The sequence below is a fragment of the Squalius cephalus genome, assembly GCF_949319135.1.
Source record: "Squalius cephalus genome assembly, chromosome: 13".
NCBI lineage: Eukaryota > Metazoa > Chordata > Actinopteri > Cypriniformes > Leuciscidae > Squalius > Squalius cephalus.
This window is the reverse complement of record NC_137134.1, coordinates 5909232-5930450: the sequence shown is the minus strand read 5'-3', so window position 1 is coordinate 5930450 and position 21219 is coordinate 5909232. Positions and strand designations below refer to the sequence as shown.

At 37.2% G+C, this 21219-nt stretch overlaps 2 protein-coding genes across 4 annotated transcripts in view; one reads left to right on the top strand and one right to left on the bottom strand.

Moving 5' to 3' along the window:
* Positions 1-124: 124 nt before the first annotated feature.
* On the bottom strand, positions 125-13009 carry rcor3 (REST corepressor 3). 2 transcript variants are annotated; one of them, XR_013823065.1, is made up of 13 exons: positions 12766-13009; positions 12609-12665; positions 11635-11712; positions 11460-11512; positions 11215-11376; positions 10403-10527; positions 10239-10317; positions 7086-7304; positions 6679-6756; positions 5950-6007; positions 5630-5871; positions 3388-4011; positions 125-2313 (listed from the first exon to the last, which is right to left on the bottom strand). XR_013823065.1 is itself a non-coding variant. In XM_079889672.1 (12 exons), exons 1-12 carry the CDS (start codon positions 12887-12889, stop codon positions 3676-3678), a joined length of 1611 nt encoding a protein of 536 aa, XP_079745798.1. In that variant the 5' UTR covers positions 12890-13009; the 3' UTR covers positions 125-3675. The 2 variants fall into 2 exon arrangements, 1 of the variants encoding a protein (XP_079745798.1); XM_079889672.1 differs by having other exon boundaries at positions 125-4011.
* A 1134-nt stretch (positions 13010-14143) lies between these two features.
* Positions 14144-21219, top strand: part of elavl2 (ELAV like neuron-specific RNA binding protein 2) — a 33480-nt gene continuing 26404 nt past the window's right edge. For both annotated transcript variants that reach the window (XM_079889676.1, XM_079889675.1), the window contains exon 1: positions 14144-14405. The gene's annotated coding sequence lies outside the window, so the exon portion shown is untranslated. The remainder of the gene's footprint in view (positions 14406-21219) is intronic.

The window sequence follows — 21219 nt, the reverse complement described above, 5'->3', positions numbered from 1 at the left end:
ACGCCGACACACACATTAACGCATCTTTAAACTAAAATAAGAGAGAGGACGTCAAACAGACACGGAAGTGTACCTGGCACGCTAGAATGAAACTTAAAATTAAACGAAAATTAAACTAGTCTGTTCAAACGTGTTTTAATGTTTCCATATGACAGATTATAACACTTCACATATGAACATGCGTTGGGCACACACATTTAAGGGGACTTTTCATTATTTTGCATATAATGCCACAACACTCTGAGCTGCCTATAACCCGCTTTAAAATAAAATTTCAAAATGAAGGGTTTATAAAAGAAAAGGTACTAAAAGGAATATTGAACATAAAACATCGTCCAAAAAATGTTTTGTACTGTTTAAAGACGTACCATTTGTCAAGATGCAGCCAACTGCATACAGTATCAAACCAATACCAAAATAACTTTTAAAAACTTGAGTTCCACACTCACAAATATCATAACTGATTTATTTTTTTAATAAATAAAAAAATCTGGTTAAAACAGCACAAATCTTTTAAGGAACTATTAAGAAAAGAGAAATTATGAATAATTTTACCAGGAGAAAATGGTACACAAGTGGAAAAAAGGTTTACACAGTGACTGCTTCTATGCACAAGAATATTCCCATATTAATTCTGATGATGTAAATGTCATCTTGAAGCATTTACCCGACTGCCATAACCAGTTCAACATTTCAGTTTCTGAAAATCTCAACAAGACAGTTTCAAATCTGTTGCATGTCTGTTTTAACCCGGTCATATAAATACCTATTTTCAGAACATTTACCGTGACTGAATATCCGCATATCCAAACATCTGTAATACTGGGTTATACAGTTGTGTAAAGTCAATCTATTCATTAGAATAAAATTACTGGAGCAAAAATACTTTCTTCACTAACATTCTTCAAACATAAAAAAAATAAAAAACCTCAACTTGTTTCTCTCATCACATTCTTGTGTGCTATTAAGGACACAATGAAAAATTATTAAAGTCCCCCTGTGGTCAATAATTTTATCCCTTAGAACTCATCTTTGATCACCAGAATTACATATTTAAATGTTTTTTCCTTGAAAAAAAAAAATCTTCATGCCTTGAATGTAACTCGACACCCTTGCCTCATTTAGTATGCGCGGTTCTATGAATATGCAAATGAGCCCCGCCTCCACTCACTCACTCAGCTCAGAGATCCACTGGTTGACGATCACACGTTGATCTGATTGGTTACAAGGTAGTTTGTGACGTCAGAAACACCAGTGATTTCAAAGTGTGTTTTTGAGACTGTCTTTGGTTCACTGCAGTTTTAAGAAGAAAATACTCAGCAATGGTGTCGACTTATGAATTTACACATGGTTTGTCTTAAAGCAGATTAAAAACACCACATAGACATATAAACTACATTGTCATTGTCATCATCATTGTTTCCAGAAGAGAATAAACAGGGAAAGAATGCACATTGGTTTATTGGGATAATGCTCATTACATGTACACAGTTACATTTAGAGCCGTGGAGTAAGTAAACATCTTTTCAGAAGAAAGGTTTCACCAGAATATAGACCTTAATTTGAAAACGATGTGCACTTAACCACGGCCTACTGATCCCCAATCCGAAGTTCATCCCAATCCTGCATTTTCCGCAGGGGTGGAAAACAGAGTAACGCTACATGCTCTGATCAACCAACAGCACGCCACTAATGAAACACAGCTTAATGTCTGGTGGGAAAGTGTGGATCCTTCACACATTTATGCAAGTCAAACAGGTTTATAAAGAAACCAAAATTAATGCTAATTAACAAAAATAATGAGCTGACGTTGAAATTAAGTGTTTTATACTCAAGGGACTAAGAAAGTTTTTGGCATCTATAAAAAAAATAATAAAAAAAAACTCATGAAAAAGTGACAGTAAGATTCTTCTATGATTTTCATTAGTGATTCATTATATTTTCTTACTTGTTAAGAGCACTTTGATGGCAAGAGAATCTGGCAAAGAATCAGGACAGGTGATTTTCTGTCATCCTGTAGCACCAAATATTAAAATATGAAACAACATAACATGACAATCACAAACACAGAAGAACAACAAGATGCCAGGCGAACCCCACGTTTAAAGAGGTTCGCCGGTACACCGTAGGTACAACAAGGAAAGTGCCGAGACAGAACACAATATTTTAAAGACTTGAAGGTTGTTTCGGTAGTTCACCCAAAAATAAAGAAAATCACCCCATGATTTACTCACCCTGAGGCCATCCTAGGTGTGTATGACTTTCTTCCTTCAGACGAACACAATCTGAATTATATTGAAAAATGTCCTGGCTCTTCCAAGCTTTATAATGACAGTGAATGGGCACTATTTTCTAAGTCCATAAAAGTACATCTATCCATCATAAAAGTGCTCGACGTCTCTCCGGGGGTTAATAAAGGCCTTCTGAAGTGAAGCGATGCGTTCGTGTAAGAAAAATATCCATATTTTATCGACTAAAGAAACACTTTATGACAATGTCGACGTAGGATGTAGTAGTAGTAGGTTCAAACAAACAAACCAACAAACTCAAGCTCCTCCCACAAACTCAAGTTCCCAAAACTCTCATTTAATAAAAGGCCTTTATTAACCCTGGAGCCTGTGCTAGATGATAGATGCACTTTTATGATGACAGATGCACTTTTATGATGAAATATGCACTTTTATCATGGATAGATGCACTTCTATCATGGATAGATGGACTTTTATGATGGATAGATGCACTTTTATCATGGATAGATGGACTTTTATCATGGATAGATGCACTTTTATGATGGACAGATGCACTTTTATGATGGACAGATGCACTTTTATGATGAATAGATGCACTTTTATCATGGATAGATGCACTTTTATGATGGACAGATGCACTTTTATCATGGATAGATGCACTTTTATGATGGATAGATGCACTTTTATCATGGATAGATGCACTTTTATCATGGATAGATGCACTTTTATGATGGATAGATGCACTTATGATGATAGATGGACTTATCTGCACTTTTATGATGGATAGATGCACGTTTATGATGGATAGATGGACTTATCTGCACTTTTATGATGGATAGATGCACTTATCATAGATAGATGCACTTTTATCATGGATAGATGGACTTATCTGCACTTTTATGATGGATAGATGCACTTATCTGCACTTTTATCATGGATAAATGCACTTATCTGCACTTTTATCACGGATAGATGCACTTTTATCATGGATAAATGCACTTATCTGCACTTTTATCATGGATAGATGCACTTTTATCATGGATAGATGCACTTTTATGATGGATAGATGCACTTTGATGGACTTCCAAAAAATATACAGCCGATCACAGCCATTATAAAGCTTGGAAGAGCCAGGAGCCTCCGATTGTATTCGTCTGAAAGAAGAAAGTCAAACACCTAGGATGGATTCAGGGTGAGTAAATCATGGGCTAATTTTCATTATTTTTGGGTGAACTATACGTTTAAAGTACAACATGATTACAACATGATTACAAAACCTAAAATCAAAAAGAAAATCAGTTCAAATAAATAGACAGTTACATAACTAATATATACAGTTTAAAACAATCCTCTTTTTCTAGTATTCACATGAGCACTGCTAGCTAGCGGTTACCTTCCCCTGCACCGCCACAGGTGTATAACCAGGTCAGTGTAGCGAGGAGGAGGAGGGCGTCTCCAGCAGAGAGGGCGGTGGCGGCCCCGGCGCTGGGACTGGGACGGGCGCGGCCGGCCTGGGGTTGAGGCGGGGGGGCAGGGGCGCGGAGGGCCGGATGAGGGGGGGCGGCTGGTGCAGGGCGGGGCGGGGCTGCAGGAAGCGGGCCTGTTGCTGCAGGGGCGGAGGCTGGCGGTGTAACGCCGGGGTGGCGGGGAGAGAGGGACGCAGGAGAGGCGGAGGCTGGTGGAGCGAGGCCGGCAGAGATGATGAAGATGATGATGATGATGCGGCTACGGGAGACGGGCCCGAGGCCGGGGTCACCTGACCCTAATCGTGAGAGAAGACAAGGTTTTACATAGAGCACAACCACAAAAGAACAGTTTAACCAAAAACAACTCATCTTGGTTATTAAAGGAGTCGTTCAGTCAAACATGTGACATTTGGTAACACTTTACAATAAGGTTCATTAGTTAACATGAACTAATAATGAACTGCACTTATACAGCATTTATTATTTGTTGTTAATGTTAATTTAAACATTTACTAATACTTAATTAAAATCTTAACATTAATGCACTGTGAATTAACATGAAAAAACAATGAACCTTATTGTAAAGGGTTACCTGACATTTTAAAGCCCACTGTTCATTTGATACACAATTTCTAAGGCTTCTAAATTAGCAATATGATCAAAACTTTGCCTGTAAAACCTGTCGCACACAATCTACTACATGCCTTCTGTCATCTGATAGATAGTTTAGACTTTTTAGCAAGTAAAAGGTCTATTAGCATAAAGCCTCGTGCACACCGGGACGATTAGCGCGCGCGGTTATTGCCGGCGGTTTTCGAGACGTCTTTGTGTTCCAGCGATTTCACTGGTGATGCGCTGACTGAACGTGTGCATACATACATTGGCGACCCTTTGTTTAGTCACGAGGCGTTAAACGTTGGCGATAAGCGTGCGCGATAATCGTCCCCGTGTGCACAGGCCTTAATTCTAAAACATTCCGTGCTTCATATGCAATTTGGTGCAGATGCTGATATTTATATAAGATAAAATTCTGATGCTTGATAAAGTACGTTTTTGCTCAGTTTGGGCGTCTGAATAAAATTGAAGCGTTTTTTCATCCGTATTCACTATATCAAACTATATGAGCCATAAAGGTTGTAAAGTAAGGGTGCACACTATTGCTGAAAAACACAAACCCTACTTATTCAGATGTTCATATGAGCAAAGTCACAGAGACCTCGACAGGCCAAATCTGCTGATAAAACTTTTTCTAGAGGCGTGTTTAAATTATTTTTTACTTCTTATAACTTGAGCACCGCATGATTATGACGCCGTTATACTGCAAAACACGTCCGTTTACATAGAAAACAATGGGAAAAAACGCACAGTGGACTGGAAAAAATCCACAATATATCTCGTCAACAACATATATCGTGAGATCAGTTGATATATTGATTATCGCGACAGGTTTAAGTTGAATAAGGATTAACCTTTATTTTATTTGTACAGTGAAGATTATAAGGAGTGTCATTTAATATTTGATTACATTGATTCTATTTCTGTCCCTGAAAAACCTTTAAAAGCTGTTTATTTCATTTGTATCTTTGCTTTGTTGTATTTATTTATTTGTGCTATTGCTTGAAGTTTAATTATTAGTTCTTTCTTTAAAATGACTGTTTACTTGTCTTTAATAATCTCTGAAATTTACATTGAGAATTGTTACATTTCACTGGTGTCATAACCTAATTTATTACAATAAAAGGACTCGTGGGTAAAAAAATAAAACACATTTTATATTTATTTAGGCTATAACTAATTTTGTGGTGGTGCCAGTGAAATCTTCGTTCATTGAATAAAAAATAAAATAAAATAAAATAAATGATAATCGTGAATCGAATCGGGACATCTGTATGGATCCCCAGCCCAAACCCTTACCTCTTCCTCTTCCTCATCTGTGCTCTTCCCTGAGGAGGTGTTGCTGTTTTTCCCATCCTCTCCAGAATTGGCTCCATCTCCGTTGGGAGTGCGCGTTCCCTGTTCCGCCTCCCATTCCTGAAGCACCTCGTCCAAGTTAAACCGCCGCCGATAGTTCACAAAGAAATTCTTCACCTGTCCCACAGTTTTATTCCCGATGACGTCAGCAATAGCCTGGAAGTCCTTCCCATATTTTCGTACTCCTGGTTGAATGGTGCAAAAAAGGACGTCATGAATGACAAGAACAGTTGTGAAACGGATAGGGTTTTCGGTTCAAGTACCTTGTACTGCCAAGAGCTGCTCGTCTGTCGTCCAGCGGGCGTTAATCTTCTGGGTGCACTGGAACAACCACAACATTGCTGTTAAACCGTTGGGGACACTCAATATTCAACAGTATCATTGATCTGACTGCACTGACGCCGTTATATGAGAACTGAACTGAGCTGGACGATGACATAATTTTTTGCAGAACTACTTGTTTAAATGATGTAGATGCGCATTTGCTGAATGTTGACAGTAAATGAGAAAGTATGATTGTTTGCCTTTTCTGTTACAAATAATATGAATGCAAAGGCTTTACCTTTTCGCATATCATTTACTTTCTTTGTTTACCAGTTCTGTCTAACAAAGTATTAGATGTGACTGACAGAGATCGTAAACTAATGAAGACGGAGAGTGTGAGTGAGCGCTGTGTGATCAGACGCTGCCGTTCTCTTCTCAGGCGCTGGTGTTCTCAGCGCCGCCCGTCAAAATAAAAGTCCCGCTTCAAACACATCGGCCAATCAGAAAAACTCATCGGCTGATGCAGATCATTTTAAAAATGGCAATATATCGGTCGACCACTATTCGTTAGTCAAACAATCTGATCATTAGATCATCAGTAAAACAATCTGTATTGTATAAAGCGCTATAGAAAAAAAGTTGACTCATCGTCACTTTAATGATATTAACATGCAAGCAAAACCGGACCGATTTCAGATTGAAGTGCGCACAAGTAAAAGTCTAAGTACCTCAGGCAGTCTGAATTCATCAATGCCATCTTCAATCTTCTGTTTAAGTCCGCTGTTTAACTGCTTGGCATTCTGGACCTAAAGAAAACCAGGGGAAAATGTGAGCAGGAAAGAAGACATCTAAAATCTTCTTCAAAGGCTTTGACTGTCATTTACTAATTCTATACAGTATTTATTAATGTTTGTTAATTTCAACATTTACTAATACTTTATTAAAATCTTGTTAACATTAATGTACTGTGAACTAACATGTACAAACAATGAACAGCTGTATTTGTGTAAACTAACATTATCAAAGATTAACTTATACAGTAACAAATGCGTTGCTCATGGTTAGTTCATGATAGTGAATACATTAACTAATGAGCCCTACTGTAAAGTGTTAGCAGTGATGGTGAGGCGCGCACCTGTCGCTTGAGGGACACGAGCTCGGTGTCGAGCTGCCGCAGGACGGAGCTGGCCGCGCTGGAGCTGCAGGAGATCGCCACCACGTCCTCCTGCGTGAGGAACATGCCTTTGGGCGGCCGGCACTTGGAGCGCTGGCTGTGGTGCCGGTGCTGCAGCGTCTGGTGCTCTCGCCGGCCCAACCCCATTTTGGAGCTCAGTGTCTGAGGCTCTGGTTGAGTCTGTCGGGGGGGAATCACATTACTAGGGGTGTAACGATACCCTCATGTCACGATTCGATACATATAACAATACAATATTATAGCGATGCTCAAAGACATGTGATAAAAGGGTAACAATTTTTTTTAACTGTTGATTAAAATGCTAAATTTGGTATTTCATTGTGTGTGTAAATGAATAGTCTTGACTCGGTGCTGGAAACCCAAAGCACAGGACAATAGAGACACCAGAATAACAATATTCATGATTCTGAAGCCGAAAATACAGGATTATTTTAGACAAACATTCTGTCACTGACTAGATATACACTCACCTAAAGGAGTATTAGGAACACCATACTAATACTGTGTTTGACCCCCTTTCGCCTTCAGAACTGCCTTAATTCTATGTGGCATTGATTCAACAAGGTGCTGAAAGCATTCTTTAGAAATGTTGGCCCATATTGATAGGATAGCATCTTGCAGTTGATGGAGATTTGTGGGATGCACATCCAGGGCACGAAGCTCCCGTTCCACCACATCCCAAAGATGCTCTATTGGGTTGAGATCTGGTGACTGTGGGGGCCATTTTAGTACAGTGAACACATTGTCATGTTCAAGAAACCAATTTGAAATGATACGAGCTTTGTGACATGGTGCATTATCCTGCTGGAAGTAGCCATCAGAGGATGGGTACATGGTGGTCATAAAGGGATGGACATGGTCAGAAACAATGCTCAGGTAGGCCGTGGCATTTAAACGATGCCCAATTGGCACTAAGGGGCCTAAAGTGTGCCAAGAAAACATCCCCCACACCATTACACCACCACCACCAGCCTGCACAGTGGTAACAAGGCATGATGGATCCATGTTCTCATTCTGTTCACGCCAAATTCTGACTCTACCATCTGAATGTCTCAACAGAAATCGAGACTCATCAGACCAGGCAACATTTTTCCAGTCTTCAACTGTCCAATTTTGGGGAGCTCGTGCAAATTGTAGCCTCTTTTTCCTATTTGTAGTGGAGATGAGTGGTACCCGGTGGGGTCTTCTGCTGTTGTAGCCCATCCGCCTCAAGGTTGTGCGTGTTGTGGCTTCACAAATGCTTTGCTGCATACCTCGGTTGTAACGAGTGGTTATTTCAGTCAAAGTTGCTCTTCTATCAGCTTGAATCAGTCGGCCCATTCTCCTCTGACCTCTAGCATCAAGGCATTTTCGCCCACAGGACTGCCGCATACTGGATGTTTTTCCCTTTTCACACCATTCTTTGTAAACCCTAGAAATGGTTGTGCGTGAAAATCCCAGTAACTGAGCAGATTGTGAAATACTCAGACCGGCCCGTCTGGCACCAACAACCATGCCACGCTCAAAATAGCTTAAATCACCTTTCTTTCCCATTCTGACATTCAGTTTGGAGTTCAGGAGATTGTCTTGACCAGGACCACACCCCTAAATGCATTGAAGCAACTGCCATGTGATTGGTTGATTAGATAATTGCACTAATGAGAAATTGAACAGGTGTTCCTAATAATCCTTTAGGTGAGTGTATTTAAAATAATGTAAGCCACTTTTTACTGGTAACATCAGACATTTGGCATTACAGTACGGACGGGTTCATTATACTGTTTTATATAGCAATATACTAGTGTTTATGTGCACACACTTTGGGTAAAATTATGCTCAATACACACAATCCCGCACCGAAATTCCAGCCTTGTAACACCAACAATATTCATCAGGAGCAAATGAAGCGAGTGAGTAAAGGAACACACAGGTGTGTGTCACTCGCTGTCAGAGAGATTATAGAGCGAGAACGTGCAGCTGGTCTCAGGATCACCTTGTATCGAAAAATCTATATATTTGACAACACTAGATGTTGCACTTCATCATTTCAAATGCCTTCTTAAAAAGACTACAATTGAAAAATGTCATTTACATAAAATTCAAGCCACCAAAGGGGCTAGAGGAGTGACACCGCTGGAATACACCCGCATTTGTCAAGTCCTGGTTACACGACTTCGAATATATCTAGTTCAACAAAAAAACTCTAGAGGGCGCCGGCTGATGCTCCTTTAAATGCAATCTGCAAGCAATCACATCACTAAAGCATGGCACAAGCTGATTGGCCTCTGCTGATCCTTGGATTCAGACATCCAAATGATCTGGTTCAGGGTTTGCTGTGAGCTAGTCCTGCAGAGTTCCCCTGAACCCCTCCACCCCCCCAGCTCCACCTGCCTAGATCTGATACAGGATTACTGTATGTCTATTCATGCAGCAGCACATCTTAGACCAAATACAGTAACACTGCCATATTCAATAACATGTTAACGGGGTGTTTGAGTATGATTTCACTTTTCTAACTTAAGTTAGTGTGTAATGTTGCTGTTTGAGCATAAACAACATCTGCAAAGTTACAACGCTCAAAGTTCAAAGCAAAGGGAGATATTTGCCTTTAAAGAAATCGCTTTTTAAGGACTACAACAAACGGCTGGTAGAGACTACACCACATTCCTCCTGGGTTAGTGACATCACCAACCCTAGAATTTACATAAACCCCGCCCCCTGAACACGATTTATAGATGATCAAGACAGAATATGCTAATCAATGATTAGAAGATAGTTAACTACACATCAGATACATAAATTTAAGCATAAACAAAGTTTTAAAATTTTCAGGACACAAGCTGTTGAAGCTCCGCCCCCTGTGCCGGGAGCAGCAGCTCATTTGCATTTAAAGGGACAGACACAAAACGGTGCGTTTTTGCTCACGCTCAAAAAGTGACAATTTTAACACGCTATATAAAAATATCTGTGGGGTATTTTGAGCTAAAACTTCACACACACACTCTGGGGACATCAGACACTTATTTTACATCTTGAGAAAAGAGCATTATACCACCCCTTTAAAACTATTTCGAGAGTTGTCATGATTGAGATGTTATTATATAATGCCATTACCTCCTTCTTTGCCTCTTTCGTAGGGTCATAATCACTGTCATTGGCCTCAATGGGGTTGGCCTCTTCCATCTCTTCCTCACTAATACATCAAATACAAAAATAAGTGAGTCCCTGAAACATTAGAAAGGCTAAAAACTAAATGCTGAGCTCAAAGAACGAATGACCTTTCATCTTGATTATTCCGGTTCGCCAGCTTTCGCGCTTGCCGGTCCATTAGACTTGTCCGGGACCGTGTTTTTTTCCACGAATAGTAGTACTTCACGAGGCTGGATATGGATTTGTCCGGCAACTACAATCAAGTATCAAATTCTAGAATTAATGACGAAAAAAGGCAAATAACGATGGTTGCCACTTCCTATGAAGTGACATCTCATGACTTCAATAGGGTGAATCTCATAAAACTAATGTTATCCCAACATAAAACATAAATAATACAAATAAATTAATATATTAGTAATATATAATAAGTTATACATTTTTACAAATGTAATTTTTTATTGTAATAATAATTAAGCACATGACCTCTTGATGCAAAAATAAGAAATGTTAAATTTGTAAAATTTTCACCTATAAAGCAAAACAAAAAAAAAAGTTTAATTGCGGGATATTTAAACATAATGGCAGTAATTATTGTAAATGATGCTAATTTAGATTAAACGGTAAATGCATTTCAGTAACCTAATAAAATAATATGAAAGATCACTCTATTACAATATCAAGAACATAATGAGAATCATTTAAACCTGGATGAATTATAATGAGAACATTTGATTTTAAAATTTGTTATAAAATATATCAATGCAAAAAGTCCTGGGATGCTAAAAAAGGTTTTGTTTTCTTTATCCAAATTGTGACTTATTATCTCTCTCTTTTTGATTTTGAGATTAAACGTGGTCTAGACACGTTAATAATGAGATTAACCCTCTTAGTTTCAAGACACGCCACTGTTCCCGCAGGAATCCTGGCAGCGACTCACCATCTGCTGGATCCTATGGAAGCTCTTCCCGTGAAAACTGAACGCCTGTTCAAACAGCACCTTGTCCTCCACCGTCCACTCGTCAGGGAAGGGGGTGAAGTTGGGGAGATCAGCGAGTGACTTCTCAATGTTGTGTTTATGCCAGAAGAGCATGCCGAGAGCCTGCGGAGCACAGAAGAGGAGCATCCTTACGTCAGCCATCCCTGACAACAGTGACCTTTGACCTCGCTGTTCTCGCAGCTTACCTGCTCAACGTTGTAGCCATGCTTTTCTTTCGCGATTGCAATGTACTCGTCCACTGTGGGGGAGGGGGGGGATGTATTACAGACACAAATTGCATTATTCACAATATAAATATGAAAGTATTTTTCACAATAAAAACATGTAAATGACAAAAAAATGGAAGTTGCAAAAACTTACATTTCGAATCAACTATTGTGTGATATGGAGACCAAACCAACATGCCACCATTGTCTTTATCACTGTATTTTGTGGAACCTACAAAACACCAACACAAAAAGTATGTATTACATGTCAAAAAAATAATTCTAATATCATTAAATTGTTTAAAATGTAAAAAAAGTGTTTACTTAAACTGAACGTACTATTGAAAACAAACAACACATGCAATGTTTGCATTTCATTATTCATTAATAAAAAGGTTTGCATTTCATTATATATATATATATATATATTCAGCATTTATAGTAGTTATTTGTAAACATTTGTAATTAAGAAACAAAAAACTTCAACTTCAAAGTCACTAAATTTGTTCCAAACAACGTCAATAAACAGCAACTTCTTGTGTGAGAAATTCAATTGGTAATTTCTGTCCTGTCAAAACTGTTAATGCGAGTTTAGTTTTACCAGTGTTTATTAAAAAGGTCGTAAGTGTTGCAAGTTACAGCAAGTATTTGAGGGTTAAACTCGCTCCCATTTCCAATTCTGCGCCCTATTTGCTAGATTCAGGAATGAAATGGGAATTTAATAGGATTCTCAGTTCAGTTCTGAATGGCACACAACATTACTACTTTAACAACTCAGCAACTTTTAGTCGCTAACTTATTTCCTGATTAAATATGTGGTTTTAAATTAACACATAACAGCATAAACCCGGGACTCACATTCATTCATTTGTCAAAGTTGCTGGGTATATTAGCTAATAAGTGGCTAAGCGAGGATGCTAACATCATTTCACAAAAAGCTTTTCATGAATACAAAATCATTCAATAATATTAAAAAAACGATTTGAAAGATTATTATTGACCATTCGATGCGTAAAATACCCCAAAGCGACTTTCTGTACATTCATTATATAACAAATTATTAAAGGTGTACCGAGGCTACCACAGTCCGTCAGGTTCTTAAAGGCGGAATGCAGAGTTAATTCCTACCTGGATCAAATTCAGGAATATTAGCTTGGTAATCTGATCCCACACGCATGCCCACATCTGAAAACAAGAACCATTGTGTGAGGTTTCGAATTTATCAAACTGCTTGTATTATATCAATATGCATAAACAACCTCCGCAGGGGTGTTCGAGGCTATACCGTGCTCGTCGTCACTGCCGCTCTCGTCGGAAAAATGTCCGTTCGAGGCGTTAGACGGGCTTTTCGTCCCGTTCGAGCGACCCTTCCCCAGATACTCCGACCCTTTGTCCATCATCCCCGGCATAGTCGCGATGCGTGAGATTATTTAGAGCAGAAATGAAATATGTCAACAGTCCAGCATTTATTCTCGCTCTCTCTGTGTCCTGCGCGTGTCTGCGCAGCCGCGCCGCCGTGCGCTCCTGTGTGTATCCCTCCGCTCGATCGCGCGCGTGTTCCCTCAGCTCCACTGCACATCTCTACACCGCTAACAGCTCTTCTGGGTTTTCGTCGAATGTTCAAAGTAAATGTACAGGTTTGCGTGATTTTAGTTCTTTGTTTATCGATAAATTAAGTGTCCGGGTCTAATTTCCCACGCGGAAGGAAGTGTTGCGCATGTAAACAAAGGCGAAACGCGGCTCGTGTGTGCGCCACTGTTGCATCAGTTATTTTTTTTATTGTAAGCGTGTTTTAATATTTCCTTTCAAATGTGTCCATATATATATATATATATTTGCATTTAATTTATTTATGCACTTCGTAGGAAATGTTTATATATCGTAATGAATATTAGCTGTTTTTATTTGCAACGAAAATGAATGGCAATTAATGGTGTTGGTTATTAATAAACGCTTCTATTTTAAAGTGTAAATCCATGTCTTATTGATTTGCAGTTACACGTGACATAGGCATGTACTCAACCGTTTACAGATTAGGATTTAGTCTTTCATTTCAATCAGAAGGTGATTTATAATCAGATGAGTATTATGTTTATGTCACGCCCCTTACGAAAATTAACCATGGTTTTTCTACACACACAAATTTTTATTTTATTTTGCTACACTAACCATAGTTTAACCATGGTATTATAGTAAAACTGTGGTTTTACAAATGGTAATCAATGGCAAAAAACATATTTACTACACTTTTACTATACAACCATGGTTAATTTTCGTAATATTTACTGCCTGAAGTGGCACTTTGATTTAGTCCACTGTGAATTCATTTCAAACTGAGATGTTTTTAAAGTTTATAGGTATAAAAGCCAATAGGACGTGTTTTACTGCACTGTTGGGCCTATTAAAGGTGGTGTTTTCAAAAAAAGTATGAAAAACAAACAAATATTGCTACTACCTGACCTGTCTCAGACTGGAAATCGTGGACATTTTGCTTAATAATAAAATGTATTTTAGAGTTCATTTTCATGCAATTTTATACATATGATGTTCTGGGGACATAAATGTCACCCATTCGGTGGAATGGCTCAAATGTTATACGTGAAGATGTTGGCAGCTTCTGGACAGAGGGGAGGCGGACTAGTATGTATAGAGCAGTACGCTAGCCTAGTGCGCTTCCCAGCGGCACGTGCGCGCGCGCTCCTCATCACACCTTGACCAGCAGCACCTGTGGGCTCACGAAGGTCCCGGTCTTTCATGTTCGCCCATCTCTCATTGTTCAATAGCGTTTGAGGGAATCGACACGATGCTCCCTGATTGGGTCATGCACATGGCAGTTTATTTAGAGTCGCCGTTTCCCGCCATCGCCCCCCTTAACGTGTGAACGCGCGCATCAGCAGACGCCGCTAATTTATAAACCGAATTAAGGTAAGAAAGACGCTTTATCTCATTGCTTTTTATATGAAGCGGTTTCTTAAGATGTTATGCGTTTGTTTTAGCGTTAAATGAATAAGCGGCGTGAGTGTTATGCTTTCATTAGATGCATTTTTTTAATGTTTTAAAGTGGCAGTAGTTAGTGTTCATTGCTTTTGTACTTTTGCGCTTAGGCCTAACTTACTGTGTTGTTTCTGTGTTGGCAAATTAGTTTTGTCGGCAGATTAATTTAACGTCGATAAATGACCTTTTGGTTTATTCCTCATTTACCGACCTACACCTGCATCTTGTTGTATTTTCAGTGTAGTGGTGTATATGCCTCGGTTTACCCGAGTTTATCTACGTTTACTACACGAGTTTAGCTGGTATTGCATTTACCCGAGTGTTTGTAACTGCTTAGTTTAAATCCGTGTAGTTGTCTTTACATAGTTTGCCTGGGATAAGTTTCCATTTATCTGAGCGTTTTACTTTTTTACCTGCTGATGCTTGTTAATGTGATTCGCACTGTGACCTTTGACCTCGCAGAACTGAATCTAGTGATGGGTGCTTTAGCTTCGAAACCTTCGCGAATCATTTGCTTCGAGCGCTGCCAAAGTCACGTGATTCGACTAAACGAGGCTTTGTTACGTCATTTCTTTACCAATTATGATTTTTACCTGATCTCGGGTCAATTTTATGGATTTGTAGACATTTTATTAAACATTTGTATAAAGGCAGTGTTATACTTAAGTGTCTTATTGGTCTGATTAACCAAGCTCTCCATAAGATAAAATAAACAACCTACAATTTAATAAAATAACACAATTATTTTATATACCTCACGTATACCTCATATTTGAAGGTATTAGATTAATTGTTTAATAATAGATTCCACTATAAATAAAACAAGTTGGTTTGTAAAAGATGTTTGTATTTTTGCTGCACTTACACACTTCTGACCAGCAGGGGTCGCCAGCGCGTGCCGTTTCCAGAGATTCCAAACAGTGAATCATTTTGCGAAGCAATTGATTCATTTGATTCAAAGTTCCGAAAAGCTTCGTTTCTCCCATCATTAACTGAAGCTAGTTTTTTAGTGTCGGTCAAAGTGATCGTGAATAAGATTTGACGTGTGTGTGTGCTAAAATGACCATTCACAATCTGTAAATGAAGACACTCTTGACTATGAGTGTTTTCAGCAAGGCTTTGTGTTATGAGGACAGTGGTGTGTGTTGTACATAATCAAACAAGGATCGATGTGTTAAATCAGTTTTACTTACCTTGGCCTAGTCTGAGAGACGGTGAACAATGACATGTCTCTTGCTGATGTTCTTCTGTTTAATTCTCTGATTCCTTCATCTGAATGCTTGCATGAGTGATTTGTGGTGTGTGTTGTGTGTCAGGTGTTCATGAGGCCAGTGTTTTCCTCAGTTCTGGAGGTATATATATGTGTATATGCAGGTGCAGATGTTAGTTGTCCACACAGGAACGATCTGTTCATGTTCAGTGATCACATCTGGCATGGCTGACATAGGAACTGGCACACAAATGAGCCTTAACATGTTTTGGTAAGGAGTCTGACATGCCTAAGTTTGTTGCGCACATTTCTTTATAAAGCCTACTTATATGATGACTTTTTTATGTGTGTGTGTCAGTAGTAAACTGCATCTCTGAAAACACTGCGAGTTTGAGTCGCTTATAATGTTCTTTTGGAAAAACGTGCGTCAAACATCCTCCAAAACTTCAAATGTTTATAAACCTGTTGTCCAACAAAAGACAATGTGTAATAATGCGTTTTTACTGGCTTCATATCGTCAGTCGAGTGTTTGAAGTGTCCAGCTGATGTGTTTTATCACAGAAAGAGGCAGACTATATGTTTTATAGTAGAGCTGCACAATATATGGAAATATTGCAAATGTATTGTGATATGCATATCGCAATAACTGCAGTCATGAACAAGACAGAGAAAATCACTCTTTGCTCTCGGCTGAATAGCTTTTGTAGCTTTAATAAGAATCAGTGTAGATGTTTAATTCATACAGTGAAATGAATTTCACTTGAATTGAATGAATTTCGTTGCGACGTTCGTCTGTTATAGGACAACTTAGTTTGAATAAACGAGCAGACACTGATTAGTTATTTGATTGCTAAATTAAAAAAAATAAAATTAATATTTGTGTAGCAATGTTATCAATAGAGATACGCGGATGGGGTATTATTTCATCCGCAACCGCATCACAAAACTCATCATCCGCACCAACGTTTTTTGACCAGATTTCAAAGCCACACCCGCCCGCCATCCGCTGATTGTTTTGCGGTCTATGGACGATGCAATGCTCTGCTGATGCGAGCCGCAAGAAAGCCCTTGTCTGTTCTAGAAAGGATGCAGCAAAGATATTTAATGCTAATGTATGAGGCATAGGCCTACGCTGAGTTTCATTCATTTACGATGAGATGCGCTCTAGTTCACAATGCAATGCAAGTGAACGCGGCGCACCGGCGCCTCCATGTCACGGTTATTATATTGTCATTTGCTTTTTATTTATTAAATACATGCAATTGGTTGATGAAACATTTATTAAAATTAAGATACAATTTGTACAAAACGAAATTCGCTTTAAAGAAAGGCTTTTAACAATGCAATGCAAGTGAACGCGGCGCGCTGGCGCCTCAGTGTCACGGTTATTATATTGTCTACTATTTGCTTTTTATTTATTAAATACATTGGTTGATGAAACATTTATTAAAATTAATATACAATTTATACAAAACGAAATTCGCTTTAAAGAAAGGCTTTCTACAAAGAAAAACTTAATGAAGTGGTAAAAATCATGTCTGACGATTTACAAAACAAAACTTGCCTTGGTACTTGGCAAAGAATCAAATACAGTTGGAAACGACGTAGACCATTAATGACACAGACTGTTAACAATTGTTTTTAATTAGTGTTTAAACATTCTCTATAATAAAAAATGTTTGTAAATATATTTTAATAACACGATTTTGGCGGTTATGGAGATCTAATGACGGTGTTCAACTATAACCGTCGGTCTCACGGTTATATACTAACCGTCACACCCCTAGCTGCCGCTTGTCCTTTAAAGGGATAGTTCACCAAAACATTTATATTCTGTCATTATTTATTCACCCTAATGTTGTTCCAAACCTGTATTCATTTCTGTCTTGTGCTGAACACAAAAGAAGATATTTAGAAGAATGTGTGTATTGTGTAACCAAGCAGTTGCTGGACCGCATTGACTTCCATAGGAGAAAAAGCTATACACTGGGGACCAGCAACTGTTTGGCTACACACATTTTCATGATAACTTATTTTCAACACAAAAAAGAAACTTATTCGGGTTTAAAACAACTTGAGAGAGTAAATATGACAATTTTAATTTTTTGGGGGAACGATTCCTTTAATGTTAATAAAACAACACAAAACAGAGAAAATCACTCACTGACTGAACTTTAATAGTAACTTTAAAAAAAATCAATGTATGATGTAGTGTTTTAATTTCATTTTGTTAATTTAATTACTTTATTCAGTGCTACTGCTAAATACACCTACTGTATCTGAAAAAATAAAGCACTATTTATATGGAAGTAAAATAATGTCAAATGTTTTTGAAATAAAAAAGCCTGTTGAATTGCACTACTTGGAAAAAAATAGGCATTGCATTGACCATGCTTGCATTTTAATGCATTGTATTTTTAGGGCTTGCATTTTTATGGGCTGAAATTCAACATGGTTGAATATTTAACACGTGCTTGCACCCCCTGCTGGTGGGGTCAACTAACAGCAGATGGAGAGTAAGCTCGGTAATCTACTGCTTTTCCTGCAGTTCCTGGATGTCAATGTTGAATTTACTGTCGAATTTGAACCACTGAATTTGTGGAAGCGAATTTGTAAAGCGACATAAAATGGACCGAAAATTGCCTGTTAAATATTATAGGTTGTATTTTTAAACAGTTTGAATATTTTGGAAGTGAAATATGAAAGGTGAATATGGATTATTGAATTTTTAATAATGAAAATGTGTTTGAAATGTTTTTAATTGAAATATTCACATCTTAAATACTCAACCATGTTGAATTTCAGCCCATAAAAATGCAAGCCCTAAAAATACAATGCATTAAAATGCAAGCATGGTTAATGCAATGCCTATTTTTTTCAAGTGCAATTCAACAGGCTTTTTTATTTCAAAAACATTTGACATTATTTTACTTCCATATATTTATTTATGTATATTGAGTTTTGTAATGTGTATCTTATCTTTGTATTCTTATTTTTTTAATGACAAAGATTTGTATCTTCGCCACTTTGACCTAAATATCTGCCATTCGTTTTTTTTTATTTTATATTTTGTTACCTAAGGCTTTGTTTTTAAAATTGGGACATTAGTTTGGCTGTAATGCTCAGTCACTTGCAAAATAGTAAAACCAACTTGAAAAAGAATCGTGATTAAAAAAAATCGTGAGTCATGATATTTAAAAAAAAAAAAAAAAAATTTATTTAGTTAAATTACAAACATTTCAAATAAAATACAACAAACTAAATAAATACAAGGCATTGTAAAAACAATTCAAAATATATAAACCAAAGAATAACAACAACAACTAAAGTATAAATATACATAATAATAAAATAAAAATAAATAATAAAATACAGAAATAAAAGTTTATAATATCAGGGCAGTTATATGTATTTGAAAAGCTTTAAAATTTGTATTGTTTTTATAAGCTTTTTGTTTTGTGATCTCATGTTTGAAAGAGTTTCAAAGTATATTGTGAGATCAGTGTTATAAAAGGTAATATAGGAGGGTTTCTTTTGAGTTATTTTTGTCTTGTGGATATAAAACTTCGCCAAAATAATTAAAAGATTGATATAATTTTGTTTTTCAGAAAAATACGGGTTTTGGAAACAAAGTAAAATGTCACGAGGTTCTAAATTAAGACATCTGTTTAATTTTTTTGTCATATCTATTTTAAAGTCAGTCCAAAAAGAAATAGAAAAAGGGCAATACAAAAATAAATGTTCAATATCTTCAAGTGATGTGTTACAAAACGTGCATTTATCACAAACAGTGTGAATATATCTACTAATGGTTGCATTTATAGGATAACATCTATGAATAATTTTGTACATTACTTCTTTTACTTTATTAGAAATAACATATCATTGGACGCTTTTGTTAATTTTATGAGGTTTGTTTCTCCAAATGAAATTAAAGAGTAATTTATCCAATTGTGAGCATATCTCCTTTGGGGCACTAAGTGAAGAGAAAAGGTATGCTGCTCTCGAAAGACCCTTCTGCCTATTCAATAGAATTCTCCCTTGAGTAGAAAGATCTCTTGTTAACTATAAGTTAGCCTATATTTCTTTTGTATTTTTTCAATAACAGGCCTGAAATTAGAGTTGACCATTACATCACTGGCTTTAGAAATTTTAATTCACAAATAGCCTAGGTTACCATATTTTTACCAGGAATATTACACATTTAGACAAATTTAAATTTAATGATATTTCTGTCGTATCGCCCGCCCCATCCGTGCACTCGGTCTTAAAGTGACAGCAGCCCTCATAATCCTGCTGCGGTCTCTGATTTTAATGACACTGCTCTTGAATGACTAAATTTTGTAACCTTAACTGTTTACACTTCTTTTTTTGTGAATTCAGTTCAGGCTTGTGCTGTGTGTGAGCTATTCTGCAACAATTGTCCCATTTTACAAACAAAAATGCATGATAAAACATTTTGGTCAGATAATTATATATATTTAGAAAAATGTAAAAAAAAAAAAAAAGAAAAAAGAAAAAAAAAAGGCCCCATCAAATTAAGTCTATAAAATCCTGATTGAAGCATCCCTATAAATAATTCTACATGATAAAAAGAAGGCTTCAAATAGTTATTGTATGAGTTATTTTGAAGCGTTTAATATAAAGCATGCCTCCTGTTTAGAACTTGGGAATTACGCATGTGCAATGGTTAAAACAATTAATTCTGTACAAATGCAGAATACCTGTACCAAAACTCCAATGATACATCAGCCAATAATCAGTATAAAAGCAATTATCTGATTCTGCACTATAGGGTTTAAAAACTGTCAGATGTCATTACTCCTATCTGCAGAGAAATGTAGTGTTTAATATGTCCTGCTACAAATGTGTGTACTGTTACACCCCTAATGCAGACCGTAATATCATGATGCCTTTGCCATAGGATTCATTATATGGCCTGATCTGTGCACGCTTCCTGTCTTTATGAAGATCAGTTTGTATTGTGACTAGGGATGCAAATTATCGATTAATTCATTAATCATTAATTGATTGACCTTATCGATCGATTAACGATTAACTGATAAGCGGCTATTTTCCTGAGAATGTAAATTTCTCACAGTATCAATAGTGTCTTTAACATAAAAAGCTAAATATTGCTTATAGGCTACTGAATAAAAATGCATGTTATATTGCTCAGTTGATGTTTTATTGTAACAGTTGGGATAATGGCATGTATGTAGTTAATAAATTAACAAAATAAATTATCTACAGAAAATTAAAATGCATAAAAAATAATTGTGCACTGGCTCACCTGTTGCATGTGAAACATTAAGCAACATAAAATACACTTTAAATAAAAATCTACATGGGTAGGCTTAGCCTACAATATTAAGCCTACATATAATAATCTATCTGGTAAACTACTTGAATGAAAAACTTGAAACATTAGCAGCAGCAGCACGTTATCTTTAACATCTCTAACGTAACGTTAGCCTAGCTTCTAGCTGAGTTGCAGTTTGACGAGTACAGTTTGACAAAAGCACAATGTTGTGT